Source organism: Budorcas taxicolor, chromosome 9, assembly GCF_023091745.1.
Source record: "Budorcas taxicolor isolate Tak-1 chromosome 9, Takin1.1, whole genome shotgun sequence".
Classification (NCBI taxonomy): domain Eukaryota; kingdom Metazoa; phylum Chordata; class Mammalia; order Artiodactyla; family Bovidae; genus Budorcas; species Budorcas taxicolor.
The window spans coordinates 78,684,424-78,698,161 of NC_068918.1; the positions used below are offsets into that span (position 1 = coordinate 78,684,424).

Below are 13,738 nucleotides of genomic sequence, written 5' to 3' on the forward strand. Positions count from 1 at the left end.
CATAAATCCGGTGGCCGCTTGTCATTGAGTCAGGTTTCCAGGGTCACTGGAGATGTTTCTTTTCTTTCTTTTGTTCTCTGATCTCTTCTGTGTGTGTGCTTGTGCACAGCTCTCTTCCATTCGCTGCCCTCCCCACCTCCAGCATCCTAGACTCCACTCTCCCCCAAGTGTTCCTCCTCTTCCCTAACTCTCCCAGGAGGCCTAGTGTTCCAGCGCTGAAAAGAGAACTCTGGAACCTCCCTCCAGAGTAGCTGGGGCCAGTTGATACTTTGCACCGTTCCAGCCTTCTCCACTGACATACAAAGATTCTCATGTTTTCTCTCCCTGCTGCTTCACTTTAATGCCTCGCTATGTGGATTAATTGCTTTTTGTACTTATTTCTTGGCTTTACAAACCTTTGCTGAGCACCTCCTGTATTATGCACCGTGCTAGGAAAACAAGAAGGAACTGGATTCTTGCAGCCAAGTAGGAGTGACAAGTGTGCAGGGATTATCTTGAATCCATTATATGAATGATACTTTGTAACATTTCTTCTTCAGCCTGCTTATTGTGCCCAACATGAGACTTCTGAGATTTGTCCATGCTCATACAGAAGGCTCTAGTTTATTCATTTTTATTGCTTTCCTGTGCAATAACATTGTTTAAGTGTAGATAATCCTCTTTACTATAATTCATGACTACATTAAAAACTGACATGGATCTGTTTGCTAAGACACTAGATTCTTACGGGCATCTGCTTTTCATTAGAAAATCTACTGTTTATTTGAGAATGGTAAAAAAAAAAAAAAGAAAGAAAGAAAGAAAAGGCTAGTATCTTAGTCATTATGTCTTCACCTCATAGGAAACCTAGAAAGGTCTCTGGGTCTCCCAGGTCTATACTATAAAACAATATAGTCTCATGTGTCTCTCTACCCCTACTCAAGTGTCTTCTGGAATTCCTTGTGAATTTCAGTGGGCACCTTGGCAACAGAACTTTCTATTACTCTGCTGACTTTTAAGAGTTAAATAATTCCAAAATTTAACATTTTTGAACTGTCCAGTCTTATCTTCTTAAAATAGTGTGTTACTCACTAACTCTCCTTGCCAAATAAAGGCCCCTCAAATACTAAGTGTTAACTGCAAAGAAGTTAGGTGAAGCTCCTCTTCTCTCCCCAAATCAAGTTATTTGGAGTCTCAAGTGAATGTAAGCACCGCAAACACAGGTCTTTCTCAAAGAAGGCAATAACATTATATGTTACAATATACTGTAACATATTTATCCCCTCTTCTGCTATTCACTTAGGCTATCTTTATTAACATACAGCATGATTTTCTATGTAGAAAATCCAAGAGTGTACCCAAAAGTTATCAGAAATAATGAGTTCAGCAAGCTTGCAGGATACAAGATAAATATATAAAAATGCAGCATTGTATTTCTATATACTAGCAACAATCAAAATTGAAATAAATCCACACCACTCACAATAACATCAACAATATTAAATACTTAGAAATAAATCTGACAGAAGATGTGTAATATTTGTACACTGAAAACCAAAAATGTTGCTTAAACAAGACTTAAATGAGTACAGAGATATACCATTTTCATGGGTGAGAAGATTTATTATTGTTAAGATGTCAGTTCTCTCCAAATTGATCTGTAGACTTAATGCAGTCTCAATGAAAACCCAGCCAGATTTCATTGGTAGGCATTTACAAACAAAACAAATCTAAAATTATCAAGAAAATTTAAAGGACCTAGAATAGTTTTGAAAAAAATTAATAAATTTGGCTGATTAACATTACCTGATTTAAGACTTATTATAAAAATCTATACTTTCCTTATTGGTGTAAGGATAGACACATAGATCAATGCCTCAGCTGTTCTACTCCTAGGTATTTACCCAAAATAAGAGGAAGCATATTTCATACAAAGACTTGTACATGATGTTTTTAGCAATTTTTTTTTATGATTTGTGTAGTTTTCTATTTTTGAAATTGCTTTACAATATTGTGTTAGTTTCTGCCATACAGCAACATGAATCAGCCATAGGTATACATATGTCCCCTCCCTCTTGAACCTCCCCTTCCACCTCCCACCCCATCCTACCCCTCCAGCTTGTCACAGAGCACTGGATTTGAACTCCCAGCATCATACAGCAAATTCCCACTGGCTATCTATTTTACATATGGTAGTGTATATGTTTCAATGTTCAGTTCAGTTCAATTCAGTTGCTTAGTCATGTCCAGCTCCTTGCAACCCCATGGATTGCAGCACACCAGGCTTCCCTGTCCATCACCAACTCCTGGAGCTTGCTCAAACTCATGTCCATCCAGTCGGTGATGCCATACAACCATCTCATTCTCTGACGTCCCCTTCTCCTCCTGCCTTCAATCTTTCCCAGCATCAGGATCTTTTCCAGTGAGTCAGTTCTTCGCATCAGGTGGCCAAAGTATTGGAGTTTCAGCTTCAGCATCAGTCTTTCCAGTGAATATTCAGGACTGATTTCCTTTAGGATGGACTGGTTGGATCTCCTTGCCGTCCAAGGGACTGCAGTGTTTCAGTGTTGCTCTTTCAATTCATCCCTCCCTCTCCTTCCACCACCATGTCCGTAAGTCTGTTCTCTATGTCTGCGTCACTCCTGCTGCTCTGCAAGTAAGTTCGTCAGTACCATCTTTCCAAATTCCATATATATTAATGTACAATATTTATTTTTCTCTTTCTGACTTACTTCACTCTATATAATAGGCTCTAGGTTCATCCACCCCATCAGAGCTGACTCAAATGCATTCCTTTTTAAGACTGGGTAATATTTCATTGTATATATGTACCAAAGCTTCTTCGTCCATTCATCTGTTGATGAACATCCAGGTTGCTTGCATGTCCTAGCTATAGTAAAGAGTGCTGCAGTGAACACTGGGGGTGCATGTGTCTTTTTCGGTTATGGCTTCCTCAGGGTATATGCCTAGTGGTATTGTTGGATCACATGGTGGTTTTACTCCTAGTTTTTTAAGAAATCTCCATACTGTTCTCCACACTGGCTGTATCAGTTTACATTCCCACCAACAGTGCAAGGGGATTCCTTTTTCTCCACACTCTCTCTAACATTTATGTTTTTAAGCAATTTTATCCATAATAGCCCCGAAGTGGGAGTAACTCAAATTTCCATCAACAGGTGACTAGGTAAACAAATTGTGATACTTCTCTAAAGTGATACGCCAATTGGCAACAAAGTTGGAATGAACTATTAATACATGCAGCAGTATTACTGAACCTCAAAATAGTTTTGCTGAGTTAAAGAAGCCAGACTAAAAAGTATAGAGTGTTATAATTGTATTTATAGAGAACTCTAGAAAATGCAAATGAATCTAGAATGACCGAAAACAGATCAGTGTTTTCCTGGGGCAGGAGAACTGGGGTAGGAGGGGAGGATTACAAGGAAAATGAAAAATCACCTGGAGGTATTAGATATGTCCATTCTATTCACTGTGCAGATAGTATGCCCATAGTAGTTGTATACTTCAACTATGTGTATTTTGTGGCATATCAATTATATCTTAGTGAAGCTGTTTGCAAAAAAAGTCCCTGGGATCCTTTCAGTGTTAAGAACTTCCATCCCAACCATTCTATTAAAATTTCTCTCCTCCAAGACACAACGGCCCCTTTCTTGCCTAATTCAGTAGCTTTGTCTTTGACTTAATCTCTCATCAGTAATTCCTTCTTTTGGCTTCTTAACCACACACTTCCTTCGCAATATTGGAAATCAACTAAACTTCAATTTTTAAAAAATAGTAAAATAAAACCAGAACACTTTCTTGAGTTTCCCCTAATTTCATTGGTTCCTCTTTTTCAGTCTCCTTTGCTGGCTCCAAGCCTTTAGATCTCACTTGTTAGGGAGCCTCTGCCCTTGGTCTTTGGCCTTTTTTTCCTCTCTATTTGCACTTTTCTCCAAGGTTTTGGCATCTAGTTTTGTGATTCCAAGTACTGTCATCTTGAGCAGTTCAACAGAATTTTCTGAGATGATGGAAAAATCCTACTGTTCAATATGATAACCATTAGCTAGTTTAACATATTATATGTGGCGACTGAGTATTTGAAATGTGGCTTGTGTGACTAAGGAAGTGAATTTTAATTTTTATTTGTTTTAATTAGTTTAAATTGAAATAGCCACATGTGGTTAAGGGTTAATGTATTGAATAACCTTGGTCTAGATTCCTGTGTTTACAAATTATAGATGTTAACCATTACGTGATCTTGATCTGTATTTTTTCAAAATAGAGTAGAATAGAAAATATCTTACATATAGTATTACATATAGTATTTTTATGTGAAGCTTTTGTTTCCGTCTTGCATCTTTTTGTGCTAGGTTGCTATAACTATATATATAGATCACAAGACTTTTCGGGTTTTTCGTTTGTTTTTGTTTTTAGTTGAAAGCCATTTAGATCAGTGCTAGTCATACCCATATTTATGTTTTCTGTCCAAGTTCAGAAATGGTGGTGATTAAAATGTTTATGTCCTTTGACCTACTACAGAATAGCTCTCCAAGGGGAATAATCCAAATTGTATACAGAGATTTATACGCAAAGATGTTAATTGTGGCATTGTTTATACTTTTGAAAAGCCAGAAACCAACCAAATATCCAGTGATGGAGGAATTAAACAGATTGTAGAACGTCCATATAATAAAGGACTGTATAACTATTAAAATTTATTTTTAAAATAACTATTTAATGTTGTGGGAAAAAGACTTGACATACTGCTAAGTGTGGGCTTTCCTGGTGGCTCAGATAATAAAGAATCTGCCTGCAATGCAGGAGACCCGGGTTCAATCACTGGGTTGGGAAGATCCCCTGGAGAAGGTAATGGCTACCCACTCCAGTATTCTTACCTGGAGAATTCCAAGGACAAAGGAGCCTGGCAGGCTGGAGTCAGAGTCCGTGGGGTCACAAAGAGTTGGACATGACTGAGTGACTCACACACACACACACTGCTAAGTGCAAATAAAGGATATATTTATATAGTATAATCTTAATTAGGTAAAAATAATTTCCATAGAAGAAAATATGTTAATAGTGGTTCGTTCTGAGGAGTAATTGTTATTGGTTTATATTTTCTAGGTTTTCTAGAAAAAGCACATGTAACTTTCATATTAGCAAAAAGATTATTAAAAACGAAATCATGGCAGCTCATCATATATTAACTGTTTAAGCATATTATGTTTTAGAGCTGGATAGAAGCACAGGAACCATTTAGTCTGGGAGCTATGGCTCAGGGTTGTAATTGGTGGGTGACTGTCTGAGAGCTGTTTTTCAGAGGTCTTAAAGGAAAGGAAGTCTTAACATTTTTGCTCTCGGATGTCCCTGCTGTGCACAGTTCTATCAATCACTGGCTGTCCCTTGCTGATCAGAAAGTCTGATTGGCTGTCAACTTTGTTTCAACAAATCTAAAAAAGGAAGACAAAGTAATTATTATCTAATAAATGTGACTTATTTAGTAGCCAGAAACTTTAATACATGAGGCAACAACAAAAGATTGCTAATGGCTTGAAGTGAGAACTATTCTAGATTGTTCTTTGGGTTCTGATCCATGAATAGTCACAACATCATTTTCGTGGGTCTTCCCACTATTATGTTTTAAATGAAATTAGAGTGGAATAAAAAAGAGTGTGTGGCATATCAGTTCAGTTCAGTTCAGTCGCTCAGCCGTGTCTGACTCTTTGCGACCCCATGAATTGCAGCACGCCAGGCCTCCTTGTCCATCACCAACTCCCAGAGTTCACTCAGACTCACTTGCATCAAGTCAGTGATGCCATCCAGTCATCTCATCCTCTGTTGTCCCCTTCTCCTCCTGCCCCCAATCCCTCCCAGCATCAGAGGCTTTTCCAATGAGTCAACTCTTCGCATGAGGTGGCCAAAGTACTGGAGTTTCCGCTTTAGCATCATTCCCTCCAAAGAAATCCCAGGGCTGATCTCCTTCAGAATGGACTGGTTGGATCTCCTTGCAGTCCAAGGGACTCTCAAGAGTCTTCTCCAGCACCACAGTTCAAAAGCATCAATTCTTTGGCACTCAGCTTTCTTCACAATCCAACTGTCACATCCGTACATGACCACAGGAAAAACCATAGCCTTGACTAGATGGACCTTTGTTGGCAAAGTAATGTCTCTGCTTTTCAATATGCTATCTAGGTTGGTCACAACTTTTCTTCCAAGGAGTAAGCGTCTTTTAATTTCATGGCTGCAGTCACCATCTGCAGTGATCTTGGAGTCCCCCAAAATAAAGTCTGACACTATTTCCACTGTTTCCCCATCTATTTCCCATGAAGCGATGGGACCAGATGCCATGATCTTCGTTTTCTGAATGTTGAGCTTTAAGCCAACTTTTTCACTCTCCCCTTTCATTTTCATCATAGTAAGTGTTCATTCTTCAAGTTTTTATTTCAGATATATTTTTGTATGTACTGAATTGTAAATATAAATGTGTCTTGTTTTTCTTTTCAAACTGTGATTTGCAGTCCCAAAAAGTCAAGAGACTTCTATTACGATCTAGGCCCATGGTTCTCAGTAAGATCCTGAGACCAGAAACAGGTATCACCTGGAAGCTTGTCAGAAATGCAAGTTCTCAGGCCACAGCCTGCATCTACTGAATCAGAAACTCTGGGGGAGTGGGCCTAGCACTCTGGAGTTTATTTAATAAGCCCTCCTGCCCACCTGTGATTTGATGTGCATTCAAGTTTGAAAACCACGGGTCTAGTTTAGCTATTTCAAGTGAGGTTCAGAGACTAACGCTGGCATCATTTGGTGGCCAGTTGGAAATGCAAAATATTCAGCCCCAACCAGACTTATTCATTCAGAATCCACACATTTCCCTGGTGAGTTGTAAACAAGTGTTAAAGATGTAGTGAAGTTTGCGTAGCATTGATCTAAACCACATAGGCCTTCAGGGGCCAAGTAGATAATGTCAATGAGTGAAGGCAGCTTGGTTTTCTCTTTAGAGAGAGTACAGCAGTGAGAACACAAGATGGTGAGAAGTTTAAGTATCTTCATTTGTTTAAAAAATGTCCTATACTGTGCCAGTTGGGTTAACACACCCAACCAAGCTCATCAATTAAGGTTAGCTGCCTTAAGCAGATTTTAAACCCTTATTTGAATAGTGTCTCTCTCATAATAACTTCTTCTGATCTCTTTTAGGAGTTCATTAAGGAGCTGCTCTCTCGGATAAGAGGCATGAGGAAATTGAGCCCCCCACAGAAGAAGGCTGTATAATTCCAGCCCAGGTGGAACTCTGCTGGAGATGCAGGGAGGAATTTGGACTTCACGAAGACTTTTCTTAAAGAACTGTTGTCCTTATGAGCAACTTTTTTGGGGGTGGGGAGGGGTGATATCTATTAGACATTTATTCAAGAGTGTTCCTTTTTTGGTTTTTAAAGGTTTGGTTGGTGTAATATTTTAATAGCAAAGATATCACAGACTCTGGCTTCAGCCCAACCAGACAGCATCAAATCAGGCAGACATGCAAGGAGGGGCTGGACCAGGCAGCATCTTCTTGGAGAAACCAGATATTAAGGACCTAATGATACAGGGATGATGGTTTTCTTACAGCTAGTTTGGTAATACTTTTTTCTTGAGTTGTACATTTGACACAAAGGTCAAATTTCTTGTACTTGTATATATCTACAGGCAACTAAGTTAAAATGTGGATGTGAGTTTTATTTCACATGGATGGAATAAACTTGTGGTCATCCTTTAATTGGAGGTCACAGCATGTGTGTTTTCAAGAGGCCGCTAGGTCTTCTCATGTGAGTGCTGGAGACCGCCAATGTTCACTTTCTGCACCAAAGTGAAAAGAACTCAGCGTATCCGTTATTTTAATGAGCTACACTACGACAATGTGGAGTTGGTCAAGGGCTTAATTTATGGACTTTGTATTATTCTGTTAATCGGGATGCTTCGCCAGGTCATGTACTTATTGCCTCATTTGTGGTATTTTAAAGTTTTCTGAACCCTTTCTTTGAATGACTATTCGAATTTCTCGAGAAACGTTCATACTGTCTGAGGGGTGTTTGGCGGTGGAACCAGGAAGCGCCGTGTAGCAATTCATGCTGTGCTTTCTACAAAATACCATTTATTATTCTCTCTCCATGAAAGCAGGTCATAAGGAAGTGAGCAGATTCAGTATCTTCCTCCTTAGAAGTAGATCTGGGCACTTCTGTGCCTGGGGGGCATCAGACCAGAGTGGGTGAGCTGAGCGATGAGTGGGTGTACAACTGAGAAAACCTCGGCTCTTCTGGAGAAGGTCGATGCAGGAGCATTGGCTGGTTTGGAAGTGTGGTAGAGATTTCCTTTCTGGCTTCTCTCACTGGCTTATGGTGAGGACTCTGGCCCTAATTGTGCACCCTGATCTGATCCCTTTGCTTGGAGCTGAGCCTGGGGCACCTGCTGAGCCCCTCTCAGTTTTATACCAGCTCCTTGGAGAAGGAGCAAAATGCAGCTGGATGTGGGTGGGGTCAAAGGTCAGAGTAGAAACTCTTGGTGTCCTCCAGGAAGCCCCCACTGCCTCCCATAGAAACCCCCCTCCCTACTGTAAGGTGTCTCTAGGTGGCCCTGTCAGAGGACAGGGGTCAGGCATTTTATATCAAGGGTGCTCTGAACATATTTTATTTTTTAAAAAAACTATGTTTGTGAATTTTATGTACACTGGCAAGCTTTGAAAATGTATTTAATTTTGTAATGTTTACCAATGATTTATTTACAAGCTATTTACTCAAATAAACAAAGCTGCTTACAACTCTGCTTACATGTTTGCCTTGCAAAACAACATGGGCGTGATTTTACTTTGTCAGATGCTCTGAAGACGAGGGTGTGTGCGCATATGCTCAGTTGTGTCTGACTCTGTGCGACGCCATAGACTGAAGCCCGCCAGGCTCCTCTGTCCATGGGATTTCCCAGGCAAGAATACTGGAGTGGGCTGCCTTGCCCTCCTCCAGGGGATCTTCCTGACCCAAGGATCAGACCCAGGGATCGAACCCACACCTCCTGCATTGGCAGGTGGGTTCTTTACAACTGAGAAGCCACAGACAAGGGTACCAAGCACCCCTGGCTTTTCATTTTCAGGTCTTTTGTTCATTTGATCCTGGACCTCACCTGAGGCATCTTCAAATCAGGGGGTGAAACGAGGGGAGCTGGGACAGAATCCCCGCTTGAGCAGGAAACAGAAAATAACTCTGTGCCTTGGCCCTGCCTGCCTTCTACACCAGCACTCCCCCAGGCCATGCGTCTTTCACTTCATTCAAACTCCCTTTTGCCCATCTGGTGTATATTCTCAAGATTTCAGATTAATCAGATATTCCAGTTATTGTTAGAATGCCTTACACGCTATGAGTACACAAAAATCAAAACTTGCAGGAGTTCTGTTAGGTTTGACCAGCCCAAATTATAATCTTTTCCTTTGAACTTTACCTTTGAAGGCCTCTGAGGCCTACCACATCACACACTTCCTGCCCCCCTCCCGCCCCCCGCGGCCTTGCTCTTGGCCGGGCATCACCTGACTCCCTGGAGCACTCAAGCCACAAGCTGGGACCTCCTCCTCGCCTCTTCATCCAGGTCGCAACGCATCCATAGTCACCAAGCTTTTCCTCTGTTAATACTGCTTAAATCTGTCCCAGGGAAATCTTGCCGTGATTGCTACAACTATCTTGGATTTGACTTCCCTGTGTTCTGTCTTATGTCCCTCTGATCTGTTTTCCACCCAGTAATCAGAATATCTTTCCCCAAAACAGCTCTGATCACTCCACTCCCCTACCTAAAACCCAAACCCCTCTGACTTCTCTTCAAAGAATTGGTCCCTACCTCTCCAGCCTTCTCTTTTGGCCTTTCGGACTGATGTCTGGTCCTACTGAATTCCTTGGGGTGTCTGAAATGTTCTCTGTATTTTTTTTCCTCAGAAATTTTGCAGAAATCATTACCCGGGTCTGGTACACCCTCTCCACCAACAGGCTGTATCTGGAGAGCTGGGTTGGACCCTTCCTAAGTGTGTGTACAGCCTAGTGGCATGTCTCCACTGTTACTACTGGCTGTTCACCTGTTGTCTCATCTGTTAGACTCTAGGATTCTTGAGGTTGGAACTGGGTCTTATCAATCACGCCCCTGGTTCTGTGCTTGACCCATCAGAGGGATCAATATGTGTTTTCCAATTGAATAAACATTATAAATGATTCTTCGAGAAAACTCAACTGACTCCTTCCCACCTTGGAGAGTGCATATTGGACCTGAGTGTATGTTTGAACCACCCGCAAAGCTTTAAAAGCTGCTGATACCTAGACCCTAGTCCTGACCAACTTAATCAGAATCTGTAGGTAGGAGCAGAGGTTAGGCATTTTTAAGGTCCCCAAGTTGAGTACCCCAGGCCACTGGCCATTCTTGTGTAGCCCAATGCCCGCGTTTGACGGCAGGGCATCAGCTTGTGCTGTTATGAAAGGCGGCCCCCATGACGTGAGCACGCTAACTATTTCTCATTTTATTTTCTACTGGAGAGCAATTAAGGGTCAGCACTTGGGGAATGACTTCAAAGGAACCAATTTCTGGCTCAGTGATTGCTTGAACCCTGGGAAATCCACATTTAAATGGAGTGGTATCCATTTACAGCAATCGTAATAGTGGCTCCCACTTCTTGATCACCGTGTTAAGTGTTTATCTGCCTTATCTCATTATATCTGACATTAATCTCATGGGATGGATTGCTATTCTCATTTTACAGGTGAGAAAAAATCAACTCAGAAAAGGTAAGCAGCTTACCTGAGATCACACAGTTATAGAGCCGAGATTCAAGCCCTTGACCATTAGGCCTCCCTAATATCAGAAGGGGGATATTCAGTCCCATACACAGGAGTAGGGCCCCTCATCTGCATCTATCAGAGTATCTCATTGCATCTACAGTGGGCCGGGCCCCTGAGCTGGTGGGTGCGGTGGGGAGGCTCTGTGGTTGGAGGGGTCCTCGGCCTCCTGATGGTCCTCCCCATCTGTAGGTAGAAGCAGAGCTTAGGCAATTTTTAAGGTCCCCCGATTGAGTGCCTGGGCCACTGGCCATTCTTGTATAACCCAAAGCCCACGTCTGATGGCAGGTCATCAGCTTGTGCTGTTGTGACAGGTGGCAGCCATAATGTGAGCACACTGTTTCTCATTTTATTTTCTACTGGAGAACCCAGGGCCCCGCCTGCTCTGGAGCTGTGGCACAGCCTATTCCAGGCTCTTCTTGTTGTCTCCCCTAACAAAAAGCTCCTGGGTTTGGCCTTGGCAGCAAAGTACAGAGCACCCTTTCTTCAGTTTCCTGAGAAGGTGAATTTAGGAGAAAGAGCAGCCCAGGGTGATGTGGTTTCCAGCTCTTGTTACACACAGATGTTTGATTTTCATTTACAAACTGGAGACCCCATGAAAGGCTGTGTGCTGTGCAGAAATCAGTTGACCAACAGTAGATGAGTAAGTCATTATTTCCGGTTCTTTCCAAGAAGATGAAGTGGCTGGGGACATGAGCTCTGTGCGAGCCACACTGAGGGGTACAGGCTGAAGGGGTCAATGCCAAGAGATTGCCAGGCAGGCACCAAGCCCCTACCTAGAGACGCAGGTGGGAGAGCATCTGGGAGGCGACCTCATCCCTTTCCATGGCCAGAGTGGGAGCCACGTGTTTGCCTGGGTGCCTAGTGTTGCTCTGGGTGCTGCTCCACAGCCGGCCTGCAAGCGCGGGGCTTGTTTTTATTCCTGTCCCTCCAGTGTTGCTCGGCGAGACACCTGGGCTCAGAGCCAGCCCTTCGTGTGACTACTGACACTCCTGCACTTGCACCACGCTTCTGCTTCTGAGTTAAAGTTGTCGTGATTCCCTCTGTTTCTTAGGGATCTTCCTTGAATGCCAACACTTTGGGCAGCTTCCTACCACCCCCCTCACCCACATCGTTTCACCCCTGCTTTGGGCACTAACCTAAGAACACTTTGATGGCAGAAATGGCCTAAGTGGTCTTGGGTGGGGAGAAGTACTGTGGGTGGGAGGGCCCCTTGTCTATGGTCTAAAAACATACAAAGAACTCAGTGTATTTGGCATTGGAACTTTGGGAAAGCTGGTTTCAGATTGAACAGAGGCAGGGGTCCTAGTGATTCTCCCCACTGCTGTTTTCTTCTTTGAATTTATTTCAACCCAGAGGATCCTGGAGAGTTATCACTGAGACCTGGTGACATTCTCTCTGAAGTTTGGGATGTAACTAGCTGGGTGTTTGTAATTTGCCTGTGAAAAACAGGTGGATTCTCCCAGTCTTCTGTGAGCAAGAAAGATCCAGACTTCCTGGAGATGCCCTCCTCCCCAACTCAGACACCGGAGCTGGAAATGCTTCACTTCTTCAGTGTTCTGATGCCACCGTGGCGTCGTGCACCTGGGAATGAATGGTTTGTATAAGACTGGATTGTTCTTCACCTCTCTCAGCTGTGTGGGTGTTCCCACCACAGCATACTGGATGAGCATCTCAGTGGAGTACTGTTACCACAACTGCAAACTAGGCCCTGGAGATCTGGTCTTCTGATGCTTTTGTTGGGTCCGTTGGATAAATAAGACCAGATTTATCTCTGGTACATATTTCCTTCAGCTTCAAGCTCTTCAAAGTAGGGTGTATTAAATGACCTTGCTGGGTTTGGGTTCACCTTATTATGGTGGATTCTAGAGGTAGAAAGTCCTATCAAGTATATGGGGGTTTAAAAAAGTGTTTGTGCTATGTTGACTTAGTCACATTTTACAGACACACATATGCACACAAATTCAATGTTATCTTTGTTGGGAGACAGTTATATATGGGTCTCTAGTGTTTCTGCGTGTTTATGGCCAGACACTGCCTTAGGGCTGCACAAGTGTTTTCAAGTATGATTGTATGTGCAGCAAACTGTGTTGGAGGATAGAGATTGCTTCTCCTTCTAGAGCAAAAAAGAGGTAAGCTTACTGCCTATTATAAAAGATACGGGTTCCGTAAGTTCAGAGTTCTTTCTCCTGTAGTGCAACCCTTTGCAAGTATGGTTGTCACTCAGCCTTCTTTGCAACCCCCTGTGCGAATTGGGACTTGCAAAATCATCATTCCAAAATGCTGCTTCTCTAGCTACTATTCTTGTGAATAATAAGCTGTCCTCTCTCTCTGACCCAGGAGTATTGGGTCTTTGATGTATTCCTGGCTCTCAGGCAGGCTAACTTTTCAACTTGGAAATAGGGTCAAATCTCATACGCCGCCCAAGTCTTGGCAATGATCAATCTTCTTGGTCTCTTTGAGGATGATTTGCATCATTTGTGTAACTAGTAGATACTTTTTTTTTGTTTAGACACTAATCTGATCCATCGTTTTCAATTATATAGAGTCAGAAATTTTCTTTGGAGAGATTTCATGTCTGGAAATGATTTTCTGTGGGCAGAATTTACTTTTACTTTCACAAAAGCTATTTTTTCTCTCTCTCCTTGTTAGCAACAAAAGGAGGATGCTGTGTGGTAGAGATAAGGGGAAATGGGCCGATGGAAGAGAGACATAACAAATTTACAGAAAACTGACAACTCGAGTGAAGCTGAGAAGACAGGCAGATGGCAGTTCTTGTCTTGAATCTTTCTCTTTAAAATAGGTACTTAAATAATATGAGTGGCAGTTTATCACATGCTACCTTGACATCCTCAAATTAAACTCCAAAAGCAGTTTAGTGACTGTAAACTTTATTTACAGTATCACAGTCAATCCAGTGGTCCCTG

At 42.2% G+C, this 13,738-nt stretch overlaps 1 protein-coding gene across 1 annotated transcript in view; it reads left to right on the forward strand.

The window, feature by feature from the left end:
- The window catches only part of PPP1R14C (protein phosphatase 1 regulatory inhibitor subunit 14C), an 87,062-nt gene extending 78,321 nt beyond the window's left edge, over window positions 1-8,741 (forward strand). Inside the window, exon 4 of the mRNA XM_052645671.1 lies at window positions 7,171-8,741. Within this exon, the coding sequence (XP_052501631.1) occupies window positions 7,171-7,245 (75 nt within the window). The 3' untranslated portion in view covers window positions 7,246-8,741. The remainder of the gene's footprint in view (window positions 1-7,170) is intronic.
- The last annotated feature ends 4,997 nt before the right edge of the window (window positions 8,742-13,738 follow it).